This window comes from Eublepharis macularius, chromosome 6 (assembly GCF_028583425.1).
Source record: "Eublepharis macularius isolate TG4126 chromosome 6, MPM_Emac_v1.0, whole genome shotgun sequence".
In the NCBI taxonomy this organism is placed as follows: Eukaryota; Metazoa; Chordata; class Lepidosauria; order Squamata; family Eublepharidae; genus Eublepharis; species Eublepharis macularius.
The window spans coordinates 29,957,773-29,980,818 of NC_072795.1; the positions used below are offsets into that span (position 1 = coordinate 29,957,773).

General features: G+C 42.8%; 1 protein-coding gene across 4 annotated transcripts in view; it reads right to left on the reverse strand.

Moving 5' to 3' along the window:
* The window catches only part of SCHIP1 (schwannomin interacting protein 1), a 594,363-nt gene that overhangs the window by 108,197 nt on the left and 463,120 nt on the right, over positions 1-23,046 (reverse strand). Inside the window, exon 1 of one of the 4 annotated variants that reach the window (XM_054982448.1) lies at positions 5,971-6,035. The exons of the other annotated variants lie outside the window; for them this stretch is intronic. Coding sequence (XP_054838423.1) covers positions 5,971-6,009 — 39 coding nt within the window. The 5' untranslated portion in view covers positions 6,010-6,035. Of the gene's footprint in view, positions 1-5,970; positions 6,036-23,046 lie in introns of those variants that run through there. 4 annotated transcript variants of the gene reach the window in all.

A 23,046-nucleotide genomic window follows, 5' to 3' on the forward strand; every position in this document is an offset into this window, starting at 1 on the left:
TCGTCCCCTCCCTTTGGGTGAAAAAAGCGGCGGGGCAGGAAGCTGTTTGTAAACAGCTAGAAAAGTGCTGTAGCTGCTGCCGCTTTGCCCGAAGCTTCCCAAAACGATACGAATCACTTCGGGAAACTTTGCTTCATGATTGCCAAATCAGCTCAGCAATGCTGGGACCGATTTGGGAATCCTGAATCTTTCCAAATCAGGCCCAATTAGGGTTAAAAACCTGAATCAGAAACCCAAAGCACACACCCCTACATGGGAGCACATTACAGAGTCCCCAGGCCTGTTCTCCACTCCTTCCCCGCCCACTGGCCGTGGAAGAGGTGGCGAGGGGCAGAGACTGGGAGCAGCGGACCCTCCATTTCCACCGGGGGATTGAAAACTCTACGCGAGAGAAAAGTGGGGGAGACAACATTGCAGACATTGTGATCCCTCGGAAGTGATGTCACACCCCCCATTTTGCTCAAAATGTGGTACAGAAGCTTTCTAAACTGATATTCGATTATGGCGGAAGCTAGTTGCTTGTAGTGTGCTTTTTGAGGGGGCTTGGTATGTGTTGAAGTATACATACACATTAATTCTTCACTTACAAAAAAAACCCCACTTAGAATATTTTGAAAACAATTGAGAAATTGCTTGGATTTCAGGGAGGAAGAGATTTGTTGATGATGTAATAGATTCTGGCCAATAGGTTTCCACCAAAATTGTCACCACAATCAGCATTCAATTCTTGTTCGGCTTTTCCCCATTTCAAAAACTCGCCTAACCCATTCCCCTCTCAGAAATCAGCACACACGCACACACACGTGTGCGCGCACACACACACACACAAAGTGTGTGTACTTTGAGGTTCACAACAACAATACCAAAGAGCTCCACCTCTCTTAGAATGTCAAGTCTGTCTTCACTCTAAATTTCAAGGAGATTTAGCTGGTTTAGATGTTTTGAAAACCCTTCCCTGGCTGTATGTGGGCCATGCAGCTTTCCTGTTTGTAATATTTATTTTATCATGTTATGTTAGGTGCCCTAAGGACTCTCAGCTTGCTGAATCATATTTATTATTTACGGGCTTTGTCAGTAGCTGTTAACCTGTTTGCTCTGGACACGCAATTATTCCCAGTGCAAGACTGGCCTGGCATTTTCATTGCTGATTGTTACATATGGAAGATGCTTCATGCTTCACTGAAGCTACATTTTCATTAGACTACTCCCAGTTTACAAATGATTGTTAAGAAGGCAGTACTGGATAATTTTATATTATGGCAGGTGTTGTGTATGCTATTATACTGTTGCAACACTAAAAGTGGATTCCGTACCAGATGTTTGTTTGTGTTCAACAATAAAAATAATCACTCTGTACTACATATATATGCCAGCTGAAAGTATAAATCCTCATCATTTTAGCTATGGAAGTCAGTAATGAAAAACACAGGATGCACCAAGCTGGGTACTCCTTCCTAGGTCACTTCTATTCAAGCCACACAAAATCAGCCTGAGAAATCCTTTGCCTTCATCCCCAACCACCACAAAGTTTAAGTGCATATAACATAGTGGCTGAGTGGTTGGGAGTCAAATCAGCACTCTACAGGTTTGAATCCCACTTACATGCCCAGGGTAAAGCTGATCACCCCTTTGGTCCAGGAAGCAATTTTCCCCAGAACAGTTTGACTATGGATCCTGATGGTGTTTTGTCATCTTTGGGGTATGGAGTAGACATGGGTATGAAACGGGGAAAAACCGAAATGAAAGTATGTGTTTTGTCATGTTTCACGAATCACGAGTCATGAATTTTCATGGAATTGACATGTTTAGTGAATCGATTCATCAGTTTCATGATTCGTCTGAACCACGGGCATTTCAACGGCCCCCTTCTCCCAGAGATGTCAAACTCACAGGGAGACTTCAGCAGGTTCTCCTCCACCCACCCTCCCAGTTTGGCCAAGATTGCAATATGCTGACCAGGAGGCAAGTGCTCTCAGAGTGCTTGACTGAAATGGGGACCGGGATTTGCTGTGTCAGACTCAGGAGGAGGATGAAGGATTACCGGCCGTGATGTGGAGCTGGGCCGGGAAGACGGAGTGAGAGGTGGACTCAACTGCAGGCAGGGACAGTCCCAAGAATTTGGGCACGGGTGCTCAAATGTAAATAAAAGAGGAAGAGCTGGATGTTTCTCCAAAACCTCGCCATTCATCCTGAGATGTGCCCTAAGGGGCGCCCACGAGATCCAACATGTGGATTTTGTTGGTGGCCACCCCCTCCTCACAGGCGCAGGAGGCGGCTGATGCTCCGGACTGCCTCCATTCTGTCCCCCTGTGTCATGGGCTCAGGGGTGGCCCACAACGCCCCCTTGGGACCTAAGGGGCTCCCACAATGTATGGCATGCGGGTTTTGTCGGTGGCCGCCCCCTCCTCGCAGGCCCGGGAGGTGGCTGGCGCTCCGGAAAGCCTCCCTTCTGCCCCCCGTGCCACGGATAGACACCTCCCCCTCCTTTGGGGGAGGGTAGTATAAGTCCCAGTCTTGAGGATGGCTTCTGATAAAACCCACCTGCTGGATGTTACAGCACTTACGGATGCCTCCCTCACTCAGGGAGGCCTAGGCCCCAGAGCCAGGCAAATGCCTGAAATGGGTGGGGTGGGGTGGAGGAAAAAAAGGCACCCTCACCCAACGACCTTCCCACAGCAAGGCCAAGAGCTGGAAATAAGAGGCTTCTTTCAGTCTCTTTTAAACTAGCAGCAGCAGCCAAAAGCACAATTCCAATCCATACTCTCTCTCAGTCCAATACCAAAAGGTCCTCCTTCCTCTCCCTCTGTCTACTGAGACTGAAAAAGCACGAGGCAGGGAGGTGCCTTTTATAACAAACACTGTCACAGAGCAGTACAGGAGTCCTGTGGTTGGCTGACAGACCTGTCTAACAGGGTTTGGAGGGGTGAGATTGGTGTGCCCATGGCTACAGAAAGTCCACCTCCTTGGTTGCCTAGGGGATTAACCCCCTGCTTCTGGCTGTATAGGGCATAATAGAAGCTCTCCAGATGCCTAGGAGAGCTGCCTATCAAGGGTAAGTGGGCTACAATTGGGGTTTCCAATGGCAACAAAGGTCTGGGCCCACTGTTGCCTAGGAAATCAATGGATTGGTGCAAGCCTGTGTGAAATTACGATCGTTCATGAAGCTAATGAAACAGGCCAAAAAGTCATGAATTTCATAAAAACCGTGGCCCCACAAACCATGGTATCGCAATACATGAAATGGCCCGTTTCGTGATGAAAACTGATTCATATTTCAATTCGTACCCATGTTTATTATGGAGCAGTGATCACTGGGGGTGTGTTGGGGAGGTAGATGTAAATTTCCTGCATTATGCAGCGTGTGGACTAGATGACTTTAGAGGTACCTTCTAACCCTATGATGCTATCATTCTACTGCTGTGGGTTCAGCAAGTAGCCTTGGAAAAGCCACTCATTTCAGCCCAGCTCCCCAGCTGTATAATGGGGATAATAATAACACTGACTTTATTCACTGCTCTGAGTGGGGCATCAGTCTGTCTAGAAGAGCAGTATACAAGCACTATTATTATTATTATTATTATTATTATTATTATTATTATTATTATTATTATTATGTATCTTGTCTTTATTTTCCCCCACTGCCAAACTGAATTGTAAGCTGTTTTGGGACAAGAACATATATTTTATGCTAACTTTTTCATGCATCTATACTGCATTGTCTTTCCAGCAACATTCAAAGCAGTACATATTATGAAAATTTAAGTTAAGATTTAAGTTTTTCATAACTCTTTTAAAAAACCAGCTTCCAAAGCACTGCATGTTCAGCTGGTGGAATCCTTATCGGTCTTCTGGACAGCCAGGCTTTAATCAACCATCAAAATCTCAGAGAGATGGATAAACATGTTAATGATATTCCAAAGTGTGGTCATCACAACAGGTGAGGCATGGCTCTTCGCCTTCGTAGTCTATCCTATGCTGATTTAACAGAGTTGGGATGGAGGAGCTCCTGGAACATGAAGGGCTTTTAAGATCTGTCCTCGAAGCATAGTGGCAGCCATTGCAGTTGGATCAGAATAGTTTACTATAGCCTGTTTACAGCCCCTTCTGCGCCAGGAACATAACTTCTTACTTTGCTTTAAGTCAAGCTGAATGGCATGGGATTGGCTTATATGTGGCCGTTTGCACCTCTCATCAGAGCGGCAATGAATCGTTGGCAAAGCTCCATTTCTGCCTCTTTCTCTATTGCCCCCAAGCACCTATTTCTCTACTATGGGATAAAAAGAGAATCTAAAACTCAATTACTTCTAATACCCAGATATTTAGGTCCTTATACAATATTCCCACCTGTGACAAAGGAAAAAGAATAAAAAGGGAACTTCCCCCTGCCTGCTTTCAAACCAGTGATTCATCAATCTTGCGCTGGACTTAACATTTTTTTTAAAAAAGAGGAAAGAGGGGAGGGGTGAAGGAATGGAAAGGAGGGGAGAGGGAGTGGCTGGCTAGATAAGAGTAGCCAATCACAATGTTGTGGGCTGGCAGGGGGCAAGAGAGAGAGGGGAGAGGGTGGAACACTAAACATGAAATAAAGAGAATGCACAGGGAAACAGCCTACCGCAAAGTGAATTTTTTAAAAAGTCAGGGTATAAGTGCTCCCAGGAAAGCTGGGGGAAAGCCGCATAGTGGCTGGGCAGGTAAAACTCCGCACTGAGCTTTAACTTGCTGGCACTTATCCATTCTATAACCTCATGTAGGCATTCATTTAGCAATGGAACCAGTGTGCTTGGATGTGATGAAAATGAAGAATAGAGCATATGGATGCTACTGCATTGCAAACCAGTGATCTCTCCTAGTCACTCCGTACAGAGGTCAATGAATCCTAGACACAAGATGGAAACTTATAGTGCCTAAGGGACAACGCACAGCAGGTTGGAGCTGTGATCCAAGTACTAACTTCTGGCATCAGTCTACTAGACAGGAGTGAAACAGGCTAGAATAATTTGGAGGTCAATTGCTGGAAAAGCCACTGACAGGTCTAGAAGAATGAGCAGAGTTATAGTCATCCTGTCCATCTCAAGATGCAGATCACAGATCAGAGTTACCAATGTCCCTAACTTACACTGAACCCTGAGGGTCCAGAAAATCCATTTCATCCAAGGATTCCTGCAACTGACTGACATACACCCAAAAGGCAAATTCAAACTAGCCCCATTAAGGGTAGCTTTGATGATTCCTTCACTTCTAAAGATTACACCCTCTTTCAATATCATTGGAAGCAGAGTCTCCTCCAGTTATCTCCAGTTATATTATACATGACTCTCAATCACATATTTAATCTGAGTGAAGCTGTAACTAATTAAGATGGACGAGGGAATAAATTGTGGGGCTTTGGCCATCAAGAATCTCATCAGCTTATTCAGCAGCTTAAGCTCAGCTATCAAAAGTGGACAGCTCAATGTTTAGGACAGCTTACACTGTAAACCAAAATGTATATTTATGATATAAACACATCGCAACAAGAGTGTATGCCTTTTTTGTTTTTGCTTCCACAAGGCTGTTTTAACAAGAGTTATCTGATCCTTCTCTCTCAAGACATAAAAGTGTAGAATCATCTCAGATTACACATAAAATAAAGCTGTTGTCTGCCAGAGACTAGAGAGAGCACAGCAAGAAATCATTAAAGCGAGTGGGAATTTTTACAGTTACTGGCATGGGATGTAAAGGATACCTACAATCTACTTGCAGAAAACAGACTGCAGATTAATCATATTTTGCTCGCAAAATATATATGCCAGTTTTAATGTAATGCATAGCTACTTTCCCTTCAGTTATTTCAGTGATAAGTGTAACAGCTTTCCCTATCACAAACTACATTTAGATGACATTTATTATAGATGCAACTCAAATAGTTTTATCAAGCTATCCTTCAAAGCACAATCATTTTGCTATGTACTATATGAAATTGTCACTTACCCACCGATGATGAAGTGCAGTCAACTGATTTGCTGCCATGTTGCATAGTCAATAGACAATTTGCTGAGTATGCTTAGGTAGCCACGCTCAACCATTTATAATAAGAATTTAGTTAACATATAACTATATAAACTTTTGATGGTGAAAGTCTGTGCATGCAAAGTTAAATGAGCCAACATACTAACAATGCCTGAAACACACCAGCGGTGCAGCAGCATACAGGCATCTAGGAATTCTACAACAGAAAGTGCTTTTGCTCGACAACAAGTGCCTTAATATAAGGCAGATACCTTGCTAGGCTCATTCAACCTTTGAACGGGGTGAAAAGTGGCCAAAGTACACCCTCCTGCTGCAGCTTACCACAAATGAAGTATTTTCTGTTACGTCACATCAGTTATTACAATCCAATATAAGAAACATGAAATGCAGAAACATTGGCTAACAATGCCTTCGCACAATGTGAACAAACTTGAGGCTTCCTCGTCCATCCTCCTCTGGTTATGTTACAAATCAGTTCGTTGCTCCTGCTTAACCGTGGACAATAATTTGCCAATTCATCTAGTTATTATCTTGCCAACTGGGGCTGCACCTTACTAGATACTCCACTCTCATTGCACTGTAGCCATAATTTGTAATTGGACTGTCCAGCCCACAATACAGTTGCAAATTATTGCTATTATGCAACAGCAGGGAATATATCCAGTGACATGTAGATACAGCCCAGGATTGTTAACTGAGAACAAACCACACTTTGTAATCCTGGTTTGCAAATCAAGTGCAAACTGCAGTTGTGGTTCGGATGTAATGGACAAAAATGCTTTGCATTAACATGGAAAACCAAACTATTGTTTAGTTATGAAGCAACTAACTGAATCCAAGGGCACCAAAAGGGAAGGGCCAAGGACTGCACAAGTATGTTGGAAGCTATTTGAAGGATCACCCTTATAGTGCCAAATCAGGGTTTGGTACTATATTTACATCAAGCCATAAGAGACAGATCAAGACGGGTGGCTGTGAAAGTTTGTCTGTAGCAGTAGAAAAGAGCAAGAGCCCAGTAGCACCCATAAGACTAACAGAATTTGTGGTAGGGTATGAGCTTTCGTGAGTCACAGCTCACTTCTTCAGATATCATAGAGTTAGCAGTTCCCAAATTTTCTCTCAAAGATCCTGAGCTCCTGGTAGGCCAGCGTAAATGGCTTTAGTCTATGGATCACAAGTTTATTATTTATTTATTTTAAATATCTCTATGTTGCCACTTCAGAGTTCTGTAGGTCTAGTCTATTCACTAGAACTTGGTAACAACCGCTGAAGGCAAACATATTGAGAAAAAGCTCTTCTCATCATACTAACTTCTTCTTTTTAAAAGTCCCTGTACACTCAGTAATTCACACATGTATCATTTTCACAAAATAACAAGTCTATTGATTATAATTATCAGGCATGGAGAAATGATGAAAAGAATGAGACTAAGCCTATTAAGGTTAATGTTGATTTTGTATGAAACATTATTGATACTGAGAGATAAGAGGGTAATTTCCTATTCACACAAGGAGATCTTATTACACCCACTACTAAGTATAATAAATCATGCGATGACATGTTTGCTATTCCTCCTAATGCAAGTTAAAAACGTGGGAGCTGACTGTAAAAAAGAAATAATGGTAGCCATTTTCCATCACCTGAATGATATTACATCAAATTTGTTTTCATTAAATGTTAGGAATAAAGTTTCTTGTGAACCATCAGAGTTAGCAAAAGTTGCAAAAGCGTTCTAGAATCAAGGAAACCTCAGATCTGGAAGGTCCCTATTTCAATACCAAATGGCAATCTAACATACAGAACTGAGGGTGCAATCCGACGTTCACTTACCTGGGAGTAAGTACCACTGAAAACAGCGGGACTTACTTCTGAGTAGACAGGCACAGGAGTGCACTGTGACACTATACGAGAAAGTGAAGTCAAAAAGAATCTTTGTCCCCTGCTTATTCCTCTCCCTCAAAATCACAATTAAGAACTAATTCTTATGTTGTAGGTACTGCTTCTCCCTACAAAAGTTGTCAACTCTTTCCTATGAATTCAGAAACTCACATATTTAAAAAAAACCTAGTCGAAACAACTTTTTCGAAGCAATGTCCCAGGAGTATTACAACTGCTACGAAATTTTACCACACAACTCTGATAACAGTGCAGCTCAGGAATCACCTACGCGATGAGGAGCAATGAGGGGTTGCTCACCACTTGAACATCCCTGGGAACAGGAGAGAGGGCAACACTTGGGGGAGAACGAAGCACACCACTGGCCCTTCTCACATTGTTCCTGCATCCAGCCATTATGAGAATACTTCAGAAGCGTCCTCTTCTTGAGGATCCAGTACCGTGCCAAATTTGACTGATGCCATAGTTAGCTGAGCATCACCCTACTCCCCTCTCCAAAAGTAACAAGCATCTGAACTCATTTTCCATTAATCTAGAAACTTATGTTTTGAAGGCCCTATTTCATAGAATCATAGGGTTGGAAGGGACCTCCAGGGTCATCTAGTCCAACTCCCTGCACAATGCAGGAAATTCACAACTATCTCTCCCCCCACCACACCCCCTTCCCAGCAACCTCTGCTCCATGCCCAGAAAATGGCAAAACACTATCAGGATCCCTAGCCAAACTGGACTTCCGGTTTGGGATTTATGGAGGTCTGACGCAGCTCCAACTGCGGAGCTGACCGGACTGCCGTTTTAACCGGCCGGCGGGGGCAAAATAGCCCGCGGCCGACTGCTCTCAGGCGGAGAGCAGGCAAAGAATGCTCAAGACCTCAGGGCGCGTTGATCTCGGGCGAGGGGGGGCTCTACGCGACGGGCCCCCTCACGACCCTTGAGGTCCCACCCTGTGACAGGTCGGCAAAGATCTCTGCGGCAGATTCGGGGCCAATGCGGTTGGCATAAGACCTACGTACCCAAGCTTCAACAGGGGAAAGAGGAGTGGAGGAGAAACGAAGATTGAAACAGTGATTACAACCCACGGAAAGTGAATGGGAAGGTAAAGATCACTATCTCCTGATACGGGACAGATTGTTAAAAGTAAAGAAGATTAAAAGTTGATTTTAAAACTGCAACAGGCTAATTATAACGGGGAGAAGACTCGGCAAGAGTCGAAATAGAAAAAAGACTAAGTTTAAAGAAGTTATTAAAGAACTAGGACTATTGTTTTGAATACTTGCGGTTATGGAGCTGTGAGAAAATTCTGCCATCGCGAGAGCTACTGCGGGAAGTCGGGAAACAGGAAGTACGTAATAACAACAGAGTTGCTGGAGAGAAGCGACCCCTGCCGGAGGGCAGGAAGAAGGGAATCGCCATCTTTGAAAGGGGAAAAGCCGCGGCTTCAGCGGAAGAGGAAGTAAGCCATCTTGAATTACAAAAACTACAGAAGAACCATAGAGAAAAGACGCCCGACATTTTGGATTCTTTAAAAGTTTTTTCTTTGCAAAAAAGACTGGGACATTTAAATTAAAAAATAAAAAGACGCTTAATTTCACGCCACGGAGTTAAGGAAGAGGGCGGACTCGTGGGAGCGAGCCAAGGCAAGCCCCACGATGTCGAAAAAAGAGTGGCAATCAGCAATAGAGAATTTAGAGATAGAGCATCTATTTGCTTGGCACACAGACGGTCCCAGGTTCAGTCCCCAGAATTTATTTATTTATATCATGTATATTCCGCCTTTCTCACTGAGACTCAAGGCGGATTACATAGTGTGGGATTAGTACAATCTGTGGCAAGGACAAGGGCAGGCATTTCCACTTAAAAGGATCAGGTAGCAGGTGATGTGCAGGAGTTCCCTACCTAAGACCCTAGAAAGCGGTTGTCAGTCTGAGCAGACAAGACTGACCTTGATAGACTAATAGCCTGACTCAATATAAGGCAGCTTTATGTGTTCATGAGTGGAGACTCTGTAACCCTTATGGTAAAGAGTCCAGTAGCACCTTTAAGAATAAACAACTTACTTGTGAATAAGCTTTCGAGAACCACAACTCTCGTCGTCAGATACATCTGACACAGAGAGCTGTGGTTTTCGAAAGCTTATGCTACAAATAAATTGGTTAGTCTTAAAAGTGCTACTGGACTCTTTACTATTTTGCAACTACAGACTAACACGGCTAACTCCTCTGGATCTGTAACCCTTATGCAAAGCAAAGAGCAGTGTAGGATTAAATGTTCGGCTTGAATACCTACACTACCGTTTTATTTTCAATCTGAAAGAATTGCTTCAAAAATGTGAGAAGACAAATCGGTAATGCGTAATTATGGCTTTCAGTCCTACCTCAAACTGCTCTGATGGTGGAGGGAGGAAGAGAAGCTAAGAGCAGCTGATGTACAAACTCTGCCTTTAAGTGCACGGCTGGATATCCTGCTTCCTACTAAGATGCTTTGGCATGCTTTGGTTCATGCAATTTCTGGCTCATTAGCTCCTCTGTATGTAAGGCCCATCTCTTTTGTTCTTCTGATCTTAAGCTACTGAATAGTACTTGGTTACATCTGGGTTATTTTCCAAGGATGTTTAAGCCATGCTGCTGCTGTTACTCCCCTAGATTAGAGCACCAGAGTGCTTAGGGAAGAAAAAAAACCTCTTGCACAATTTACATGGTCAATAGGGAAACTGAACAAAACACAGCAAGGTTAAGAGCCACAAATCAGACAGGGAATAGGGCCAGATGAGGCTTTTTGCTTTGTGCCACACATAACACAGAGCTTGTTGAGAAGAGATGCAAAGTGCACATCCACAGGTCACAGAGTTAATACAAGATTGCTCTCTATGCATGTTTTACTGTTATTTTACTTGAAATGACACAACTGAAATACTTTTCAACCTAGGAAAGCATGGAAGCAAAGTAATTCAGACATTACACAAAGCCGTAGCCTTGACTCAAGGAGATGTGGGTTAAATTAGAGCCGCGAAATCAAAATAAATGCTGAGGACCACAGCAGACAACTGTCTCCTCTCTGTATTTGTTTAATGTACTTATTTATGTATTTGGCACATTTTTATTCCACCGGCCTCCAAGGAGCTCAAGGTAGCAGCATGCATCATTCACACCTCCTCCATTTTATCCTCACAACAACCTGGTGAAGTAGGTTATGCTGAGAAAGAATGACTAGCTAAGTGAGCTTCATGGCGGAGTAGGGATTTCAACTTAGTGTCCCAGATCCTAGTCTGACATTTTAAACATTACACTCTGCCCTGGTTTTGGCTTTTGTAGTAGCTTAAATGCTGGAAGATTACTAGTTACAAGGAGCTTATTATTTAAAAGATTCAGTAGAAGGTCATACTAGCCTCATTATTAACTGGAAATAGTATTTTACCTGCTGTAGATGCAAAAATGGTCAATCAGCAAAGCCACTAAACCCTACTCCAGACAACTAATTGTTAGGGAGTAGTTAATGTGGTGTAAACATTTGAGTGTAAGGCTAGGATGCACAAGTTCAAGACTGCACTCCACCATAAAGCTCACAGGGTGACCCTGGGCCACTCATTCTTTTGGCCTAACCTCTCACATGGTTGTTGAGACAATAAAACGGAGAGAAGAATGATGTTGTCGGCACTGGAGTCCCAACTGGGGAGAAAAGAGGAGTATAAATGTCTAAATAAAAATAATGGAGGTATCCTCTGCTAAACACACTAGGCAACTGGTGTGTTTATAAGTTCTTTATAAATAACAACATCATCATTCGATTTATATACCGCCCTTCAGGACTACTTAACACCCACTCAGAGCCATTTACAAAGTACGTTATTATTATCCTCACAGCAATCACCCTGTGAGGTGGGTGGGGCTGAGAGAGTTCCGGAGAGCAGTGACTGACCCAAGGTCACCCATCTGGCTTCAAGCAGTGGAGTGGGGAATCAAACCCGGCTCTCCAGATTAGAGTTCTGCCTCTCTTAACCACTACACCAAACTGGCTCTCTGACAAACGGAATGCCCATATTGAACTTGCTTCAATTTGTCAGTGACTGACAATGCTATTCAGGAACCTCACTGCCAGAAAGGGAACTTACCCTAGAGAGTTACATGCAAAAAGGCATACTCAGATCCTAGAGCTCGCTTCAGTCATGGACATGAACAGCTGCATGCTACATTGGACCCTGTAATTTTGAAGACAGAGCGAAATCTCTTGATTGGCCAATCTGTCATAACATTCTGGGAGTCAGGCCTTTTCCTCTTACCTTTTCAGTAGAGCAATACCTTTTGCCTGCTCCATTGCAAGCACTACCCTGAACTCTAGACACTTGTCCTCCGGACCCTTGGATGGAAAGCAGACTTTGGAAGCACTTGGAACACAACTTATAGGCACACCCTAGTTCTGATAATAGTATTCTTATCTTTAATCTTATCGTAGCATAAGCTTTCGAGAATCAAGTTCTCTTCGTCAGATGCATGGTACAGAAACTGATCAAATATAGAAGAGGAGGGGAGGAGACTGTCAAGCTGCGACTGAATAGGGACTATGAATGGTTATCACATTATCACAGGTAACAGATTTCCTTTACAGAGGCGGGGTCTGGGGAAGCCCACTGGCGCCTGGCGTGGGGGACCACAGTTCTCTTTGTCAGATGCATCTGGTGGGGAGAGCTGTGGTTATCGAAGGCTTATACTACATAGGAATTGGATGGTCTAGCTGTTTTACTGCTGCAAACTAACACGGCAAACTCCTTTGAAGCCAACTGACCCCCACACCAAAAGGAGATGTTTACATTTACTAGCAAAGGAATGTTTTGGTTGCACCCTCCCTCTCCCCCCCTAACTGCATCTTCTCTCTCCTCCCCTCCTCCCCCCTCCTCTTCTATATTTGACCAGTTTCTGTACCATGCATCTGACGAAGAGAACGTGATTCTCGAAAGCTTATGCTACAATAAAATTGGTTAGTCTTAAAGGTGCTACTGGACTCTTTTTGATTTTGCTACTACAGACTAACACGGCTAACTCCTCTGGATCTATTATCTTTAATCTTGTCTTGCTATGCAGACACACACAAAGAAATATAAAATCCACCCCCATTATGTATTTGCACTGCAGTAAGTATCAGAGACGGTTTCCACATGGAGCAACACCCACTTAACAACTCCTGCAACTTATTCTCCAGGATCCTCAGGCTGCTTGTATAATGTGTCAAATTTTTCCAACAGATTGCACATCCCTTGTCCCCAATTTCCACAGCCCTAAAGCCTTCAGGCGGTCTTTACGCTGAACCTCCTGCTTTCCTCCCACACTTTCCTTGCCTGCAAGCCTTTTGCAGGCACTGCGGGAACATTTCCAAAATTCCTTCTCACCTCGTCTCTACTTAAGTCTGAGCATATGCTTTGAAACGCTTTAGTGATTTAAGCTGCCTTGTCTGAGTCTGCGCAAATCCCTATTCTCTGAACTCCTGAATATCCAAAATACTCCAGAAATGATCTTTGGTTTAAAAAAGAAAACCCTGTGATGACACTCCCCACAGCACAGCAAAGTTCAAAGGCAAGGGGCATTCCCGTCTCTCTGCTGTCAGTTTAAATCTATCCCTGTTCAGTCAACTACAGGTGTACATTTTATTTTATAGACTCCTCTTACTAAAATTATGCAGTGATGTGTTTGAATGCATCAATAGTTTTATCAGAGCCCAAGCAGCAATTGCAAGCCTTGTAATTTTAGAAGTAGGTTTAAATGGGAAGGCAATTGTGATTTGTGTAGGGCTGTGTGTGTTACTCCAGCATTACATCATGCTGACTGTGCAATCGTATGCTGCCCACGTTTGCGGGGGGGTGGGGGGGAAGGTTCTGCACTCTGCATACTTACTGTCAGCAAATGTTGAAGAAGGCAACTGCCTTTCTCTGGAATTCCCAAAGTTCCTTATTCCATGTGCATTCCAAGTCTATCTCTCATGAGGACATGAAAATGAAGCCCTATGCTCACATACACCTATGCTCACATACATGTGATACAGGTGTCCCGAATGAGTTTTTTATGGGATCTCAGGAGAACTGAGATGGGTGGCAGACTTCGTTTTCATTTTAATCTGTGCTGGGCTTTGAGGTGTGGTGGGTGGCTGGCGGAGTATTTTCCTCTATATGACTTCTTGGGAATTTTGCCAGTTACACCAAAGTTGTTGCTTACTAACATGATGCTGATATTGAGTGAAGGAGCAGGCTAAAGAGACTTAGGATACCACCTAAGCCCTGCTCCTTACCCAACACAACACAACCCCAGCCCAAATTCTACACTCAGTCCTGGGCAAGGCTTTTTGTCTGGGAAAAGAGGTGGTAGAACTCAGTGGGTTGCCCTTGGAGAAAATGGTCGCATGGCTGGTGGCCCCGCCCCCTGATCTCCAGACAGAGGGGGGTTTAGATTGCCTTCTGCGGGGCCACCAACCATGTGACCATTTTCAAGAGGTTCCGGAACTCCGTTTCACAGCGTTCCTGCTGAAAAAAAGCCCTGGTCCTGGGTCATAGTAGCAGCCCTGGGGTCAGGTAGCAATTTTCCCCAGGCCAGTTTGGCTAGGGATCCTGATGGTGTTTTGCCATTTTCTGGGTATGGAGTAAGGGTCACTGGGTGTATGTGGGAGAAGGGGAGGTGTGAATTTCCTGCATTGCGCAGGGGGTTGGACTAGATGACTCTGGAGAACCCTTCCAACCCTATGATTCTATGATTTTATAGGGCCAGCATTATGTTCAGGTTGTTTGCATCTGGTTTAGTTGGTATCCTAATCTATTTGGAGACAGGGGCTAGGAAAGCACATTTGGCTCAAATGTGTTCATAATTCTGTTAGATATTTACATGTCTTTCAGAATTCCAGCTCTCTCTTCCTCTGTCCCCACAATGGCTTTAGCACAACCGTGTATCAAGCAAAAATTATTTATTAAATAAGCTGCAACATAATTCAACAATATTTTAAAAAATCACATTAAAAACCAGTATGTCTAGTGACTGGTAGTTCAATGCAGCACATCTCCAGCTTAATTCAAAAATAGAGCTAACCATATTGCTACAAAACACTGCATGCCAATTAGCGATGAAATGCAACTGAAACAGACCATTAATTACAGTTTTTATTTCCTTTATGCAAAGCTGTTTAGAAGACCAGTTTTCCCCACAAACATATTTAACGTTAATTTGCGTTATTCTTCTTTGGATACAACTTGTGATTGATTGCTTCCAAAAAGGATGCCTTTTCATTCAATTTACAATTCAGAAAGTCAGAATTTTTGCTTAATAGTTTACATGCTCTTTGAACTAATTTAACATATTGTAAGATTTATTAATTGAAACTTCTAAAAAAAATCAAAAGTGGATATCTTCCAGAGTAATTAGAAAATTAGATAAACCCAAAGTATGGCAGTGAAACCTGCTTACACTAATATTGTGACATGTGTAAGCAGAAGGGAAATACAGAAGCCTATACCATATTAACAAATCTACCATTCATGAATTCCTCCTCCAGGTGATTTATATGTTGCAGCTGAACAAAAAAGGAATTGCTTGTCCTCCAGATTGGAGCCAGGATGCTGCAATTGTTGTCGGAGAAACAGATTAAGTGGTAAAAGGAATCTTGCCAAAGGGACGTGAAGAACTGTAATCTTCTTCCAGCGCAGGCGGCAGACCAGGGAAGAGAAGGGTATCCAATTCACTTGTACCATATAAAAGAAAATAACAGGCATAACTGAGGACTGCTTGATTCGCTGTTTTAGTGTCCCCAACCAGCACTTGCTTCTTCAGTTCAAGAACTACCATTACGGCAGATTGTAGGAAATCAAACTTTACATAAAAACAGCTTAAAGCAAGCAGCGCAGTTCAACCAGGTAATACTTTCATTTTGTTAAAAAAATTTTTTAGCGCATATCCTGCACATTTTCAAAATGGATGGCATCCATCCTTTCAGTAATTCTTACAACTTCCCATTAAGGATGGCTGGTAGATTGATCCCTACATTCAGGACTGGGGAGCTGATGTGAGATTTCAAACTGACACTTCTCTCACCTCACAATGCTCACTCTTAGATCCAAACTACACAGGATGCTAGAAATCCAATGAATGAGCTTCCAAGAGTTTTAGTGTTGGGACACTAATTCATAAGGGACTGCAGTGTGGAGAAATGGTAGGCTTAAGCCTTCTACCTCACAGGCCATTTACTCAATCTGAAATGGCCCAATGGAGCTGCCGCTTGCCCTGGTGAGGCAAGTGTAACGGATAAGATCAGGACTGGAATGTTTACAGCCACTGTGCCGTACCAGCTTAGCACCATAACTTTTCATATGTTTCTTGAATGGTACGGTGTTTACAACCTTCTGAACTGGAGGTAAGTCTTAGGCAAGTCTGAGCCGCATTACTCAGGGAAGATTCAAGTCATTCATAAATTAATGAGACACAATGGGGAAATGCTCATAGTCATCACCAACCTACACCTTCCCTTGTGTTTCCTCCGTAACAATGCACATCAGCAAGAAAATAAAAACACAACACTGTTTTAGTGCTTCTATGCAGCCCACAAGTGGAGCAAAGGGGCGAGGCAGGAAATACTGTGATGACATCATCTCTTTTCCAACTATACATTAGGGGAGATGCACAAGTTGACAGCACTCACTTCCGAACCATGCAGCCACAGAAACATCAGGCTAGTTTGGGGGATTTTTTTTAAAACATAAGAAGAAACCTACTGTATCAGACCAATGTTGATGTAGTCCAGCATTCTGTCTCACAGACCATCCAAAAGTTGCCCTAAATGGCCAGATTCCCCTGATATTGCTTCTTAGTGCTGGTATTCAGAGGTTTCCTTTAGTCATCGGTAGTAGCTGTTGATGGATCGATCCCTCATGAATATGTCTAATCCCCTTTTAAAGTCATCTATGCTCTTGGCCATCACTACATCCACGAGCCACGAACTGTACTATTGAATTACTCATTGAGTAAAAAAGTACTTTCGTTCGTCCATCCTGATTTTATCTCCCATCAGCTTGGTTGGGTACCCCTCAAGTTCTAGTATTATGGAAGAGGGAGGAAAAAAGTTCTATTCAACATCTTTGTCCACCTCATACATAGTTTTTCAAAATCCTACCCTGCCCCCCTGCCCCCACCGTCATGTTTTCTTTAAACTGAGAAATCCCAAACAGTCCTCAAAGGTAATGTGTCCCAGTTTTGGTTTCCCTCTTCAGCACTTTTTCCAGCTCTGCATTATGAGCAGATGATACATGTTGCTTTATGCAGGCAGTGGAATTGAATGGTTGACTGCTACCTTTTATTTAAACAGAAAAAAAGAAGACAAGCCAAACGCTTAAGTCTACCATGCTGGAGAAAATGCCAGACTAGAAATTTCTCCTTCACATGTACTCTGCAGATACAGGAAGTCCTTCATATGTGGAAACAGAATCACGTGTTTACTCCTTTGTAGCCTTAAGTGGTGAGCTTCAGCAACGTGGTCTTTACACTGGTGAAATCACCTTGTTCAGAGGCACTGCCATACTTTGTGTCAAACTACTGGACCCAGGAGAATTGAATAACTGCCATCCAGTCTCAAACATATTATTCTTGATCAGGTGATTGAACAAGTGATGGCTGGGCAAGTTCAGGGATTCCTGAATGGAGTAGACTGTTTGAATCCATTCGTTTATCTGTCTCCCTCTATCATTGTCTTCTGCCAGTGGGTGAAGATTTTGTATTTTCTTTGGCATCACCCCACTACTTGTTATTGGCCCTCCTAGTTGGGCTGTTATATGTGTTTAAAAGTTTAATTGAATTGTTTAAATATGTTATATACACTTATATTTTAAATGCTGTTTTATTGTCTTGAGGTTTTAAAGCTGAAATGTTTTGACGCTTTCCACCTTGGGGACCCTATTTGGGTGGAAATGTGGCATAAAATATTTTAAATAAAACAAGTAAAATTAACTTCCAGAGGCAGTTAGCTGACCACTGCTGGAAACAGAAAACTGGACTATAGAAACATTTTGCAAGATTCAGCAAAGCAACAGAAGTGTTCATAGAAACATAAAGCTAGAAGGATCTCCAAGGAACATCTAGTCCAGCCCCCTATACAATGCGGGAAATTCACAGGTATCTCCCCCCTCACCTCCCTGAATAACCCCTGCTCTATGGAAGGCAAAAAAAACCCCTCCAGGATCCCTGGCCAATTTGGCCTGGAGGAAAATTCCTTCTTTAAGGTGCAGTTTACAGTGGTGCTCCAGAAGTGCAAAGCAAGAATTCTAAATTTCGAAACCCAAAATATAAAACTACACTCTTAGCTGCATTCAAGACCTTGTGATATTCAAAGGATCTGCACATTTTTAACCATCTCTCCCTGTTCTATTCCACACATTTTCAACATGATCAACTGAAGTAATAAATTTAAATCTGCTTTCCATGTGGAAGAGTAGGAGAAAGGAAACCAGGAACCTCGTCAAGGAAGCTAGCATAAAAAGCTAAGCCAAGGTTCCCTAATTTAATTTTATAATCACAAGCGATTTTACACACAGAGTCATTTGTAGTGTTTAAAGATTGACTAATTAAAACACATCACTAAAGACTTGTAGGCAGTTAAAATAATAAAATGAGATCTAAATCTTTCAGCTGAAGTCAGAGAGAGCTTGTTCCAAAAATAATACACAACAAAATATGGTTATGTCTGTATCACACATATATGCCACATATTATCAAGAACTTTAGTATTTAGGGAACACTCTATGGAACATTCTTCACCATTTTACAGATGGTGAATGCACGGTGAGGCTGAGACGCGCTGCAAGGACAATCTGAGAATTCATGGCTGGGAATTCAAAACTCACGCAGAGCAAGTAACCCAAGAAAGTAAGCCAAACTCAGACAAGTCATACAGATGTGTCATATGTGATCAAGAAACTGGGCAAATTAAACAGACACATGCACACACACAACCACACCTAACATACACATTCATTTACTCGTACAGGACAAGCCCCAGAGATAAACACAGACACTGTTTCATTCATACTTTCACACTCGTACCCCAGACAGAGGGAAGCCTGGCTGTGTACACAGTGATGACTAAAAGAGGTAGATTCTTTCCCCCACACAGTTGGCGCCCACCTTGTTTGCATCTAACAGCCCTGTATAGCAAGTGGAATGGAGCTGCCATGCAGGGATTCAGGAGGGCTGGTGAAATCATCATCATCATCATCATCATCATCATCATCATCATCATCATCATCATCATCATCATCATCATCATCATCATCATCATCATCATCATCATCATCATCATCATCATGTGTTTATATACCACTGTTCTGGACAGATTAGTGCCATACTCAGAGCGGTTAACAAAGTTAGTGTCATTATACAATACTGCTGGGGCAGAGATAGGGTTGCTAGGTCCCCTTACATTACTGGCAGGAGGGGAAACCCAGTGCTCACTTTTTGTTGCTCCTCATGCACCATGACATTCTTCAGTGGCTAATTCAGTGGGGGTGAAATCGACCCACTGAAAAGTGCAGGAACGTTCTTGGGAGGCCTGTTCCCCTGGCTTTCCCCCTTGCCAGCCAGGTGAGTGGTGGTGAGGGGCAGAGAGTGGGAGCAGGTGATCCCCCACTCCCACTGGGAGACCTGGGATCCCTAGGCTGAGAGGAGTGTCTTACCCAAGGCCACCTACAGAGTTCATAGCAGGAGTGGGAGTCGAACTAGAAGAGTGCCGATTCACAGCCCCGCCACTTAACCACTATGCTACAGCTGAGAGTGAAGAAGCAGATAGGCTGCAGTGGGCTGAAGCACAGTCAGTGCAAATATTACTGCATGATACTGCAAGAGGTTACTGCCTGGATTGACCACTTAGTGTTGGTGTGTGTGTGTTCCAACAACTGCCATGGAGTTTAGCAAAGATGTTAACTTGGTCCAATATTACCACCCGGCTGGGATTTGATTGGCTTGGCTGATCCCATGGCTCTTTGCAGGAATAATACAGCTTCTACAAATGGGCTTCTGCATCATCCCTACCTCCACAGTCTCATACTTCACAGCAGCCAATACAAATCCTGTCTATACAAATATAAAAAGACACTACGATGGATCCTACAACTGCCCTACCATTCCTCTGATGACAATCTGAAGCCTTTCTCCAGGCTCAGGACCCTGCCTTCAATGGAAGAGCCACTCATTTTGAAGGAAGCCTCCTTAGAAGAAGGTCGGATCCACACCACCATTTCCAGCTTCTCTTCTTACTATTCCTCAAATGTCAGGAAGGGTCCCCCTCTTCTGGCTGTTTGCAAACTATGCAAAAAAAATTCAAGAGAGCTTTTTTCACACAGGTAAAAGGGCTGTGGAGTGGAGAGTGCCCTCAAGTCATAGCTGACTTATGGCAACCTCTGGTGGGGTTTTCATAGCATGAGACTAACAGAGGTGGTTTGCCATTGCCTGCCTCTGCAATCCTAGTCTTCACTAGTGGTCTCCCATCCAACTACTAACCAAGGCCAACCCTACTTAGCTTCTGAGATCTGATGAGATCAAGCTCACCTGGGCTATCCAGGTCAGGGCAATAGGGCTGTGTTGTGACAAATAAGGTTGTGCTGTAAAACATTATGGTAATATTTTAGCTTCACTTCAGGTCTGTTTCAGATTTCTCCTTAGGTCCAGAGTTATATAATCCAAATCCTATTGCATTGTTTCTTGGAAGCCCCTTCCTCTTGATTGTACTGACTTACTCTGTGTAATCTGCCTTGAGTCCCAGTGAGAAAAACAGACCATAAATAATGAAATTAAAAATAAATAAATAAAGTCCAAAAAAAAACCACTTTTGGTTTAAGAGAAGGGTTAAATCACTAACCATTCCTATGCTTTGGTATAAATAGGTGAATGTCTAAATTATGACAGCAACTTTGACTTCTGTACCATGTAAGCTGCGAACTCCTTCTACAGTCTGTCTTACAACAACTTGACCCCCATGCAATGCATTATCCCTCTATTACCTTGAAGGAGGACTAAAGCTGAAAAGGAGATTTTGGATAGCGTTGGAATATACTCCACTATGACCACAGAATCAAATGAACATGGCAGAGATTTGAAAAGAGATGCGAAGTAGATGACTAGAGGAGGTGAGCCAAGCAATGGAAATCAAACAAAGCCATTGCAGAGTCTCCTCTATCCCACTTCCAGAAATACACCACATGCAAAGTTAGGTAACAGCACCTTACAAACACATGCAGAATCATCCCAGATGTGCCACATCATCCCAAATGTGCACATATGCACACACAGAGCACGGTACCTCTTGGTACCTGTGCAGGCAGAAGAACTGCACTTCCCAAATGCAAGCACACAAACACATCACAGTGCTTCCTCTATACTCAACTGTGCAAGCACAAGAGGAAGCATAGAGTGTGCAGAGGATGTGCAAATATGACAGAGAATGTTCAGGCTTCCTAATGAAAGAATCCTGAAAGCAGCCACCATCCAAACAGCAGCACAAAAAGACATTTTCATGCAATGTTACCAACATTCCATCCTGCTCGGCCAACATTCCAAACACTGCCCTTGAGGACACTGTCACGGCAAGGCCAAACGCTGACACCCACCTCAGACAGTGCGGCTCTGTTTCTCATTGAAATAGGGAATGCAGGGATTCTACAAGAAGTGCAACACACTTTTGTGCCCAGACGTCCTTACAACACTCTCCCTCCACGGCTACCCAACACACCATAATGAATGGCATTTTGTTGGCAAGTGGGCCCTCTCCACCTCTTTTTCTCTGCAAACAGGTAGGAAGTAGAATTTTTCAACAACAACTAGGCACTCCACTCCCTCTTCCCCATTCTACCTCACAGATATGCACTTGTTGGCACTACTATATAACTAGTAACACATCAAAATATGAAGAGACCTTAGCTTAGAATGTCTGTTGTGTGTATATTATAAATCCTACACTCATTTCAATTTAGGTAAGAATTCCAATAATCACATCAACATAAACTTGTACTTTATTTTATTTATTCATGTTATTTATAGCCTACCTTTCTCACTAAGATTCAAGGTGGATTACACAGCGTGAGTTCATACAGTCAGTTTCAATAAACAATGTAACAGGGTCTATAAATGCAATTTTGCGAGGATTTAAAACCAGCAGAAATCTAGTTCACAGTTAGAGAAATGCTGAAAAAAAAGCTTCAGCACTTTTAAGAACAATACATTAAACAACATAGTACTACCTAGAACTACCTGGCAGGCTCATACACAAAGCAACAGATAGTAAACAGCACATAGTAGTATAGTTTATGTCCCTGTTCCTCTACAGATGCATCCCTCTGAGACAACTTCCTTACAGTACAATTTATTTATTTCATTTATTTATTTATATCATTTATAGTCTGCCTTTCTCACTGAGACTGGATTACGTAGTGTGAGATTAGTACAATCGGTATCGGGAATATTTCCATACAGTATCAAGGACATTTCTATACAGTGTTAAGGACGTTTCCACAACAATGTCATAGGATTTTACAAAGACGTAGCATTCCCAAGGATTCAATACAGAGTTGAAGAATTGCTGAAGCATAGTCAATTCTAGGACTAACATTAGATAAACGTGAAGTACAGGTAGTATAAGAGTACATATTTGAGCATCAGATAATATGCAAGGCAACGTAGCGGTGAAGTCTAAGGTCCCTAACTCATTAGTGAAGTATTTGAGACCCCTCCCTATAATACTTCCCTCCGATCTGAGTAAAAAAGCCCACTTGAATAATTCAGTTTTGCATCATTTGCGTTTTAGTAGGGGAGGAGGGCTAAGGAGCTTTAGCGGTTTTGAGGATGGAACGAAAAGAGAGGTAGGAGTAGATGGAAGGCAAGTTCTTGCATAACGAGACAGAGCTTGTCGTCATTGGGCCTAGCATTCTATTCTCCCTTGTACAGTCTTTGTGACGCTAGTTACTGTGCTTCTAAAGAGGGACTTTTAGCTTTATGCATTTCATGCAAAATATTTTGTCCATAGTTCAAAATGAGTTATCACATATTAAGCCAGCAATCTCCAAGTTTCTACTTTATTTAGAGGATGTTTAAGGTGGCTGCATCTTCCTTTGGGACCAAGGCAAAACCATTTTCATTA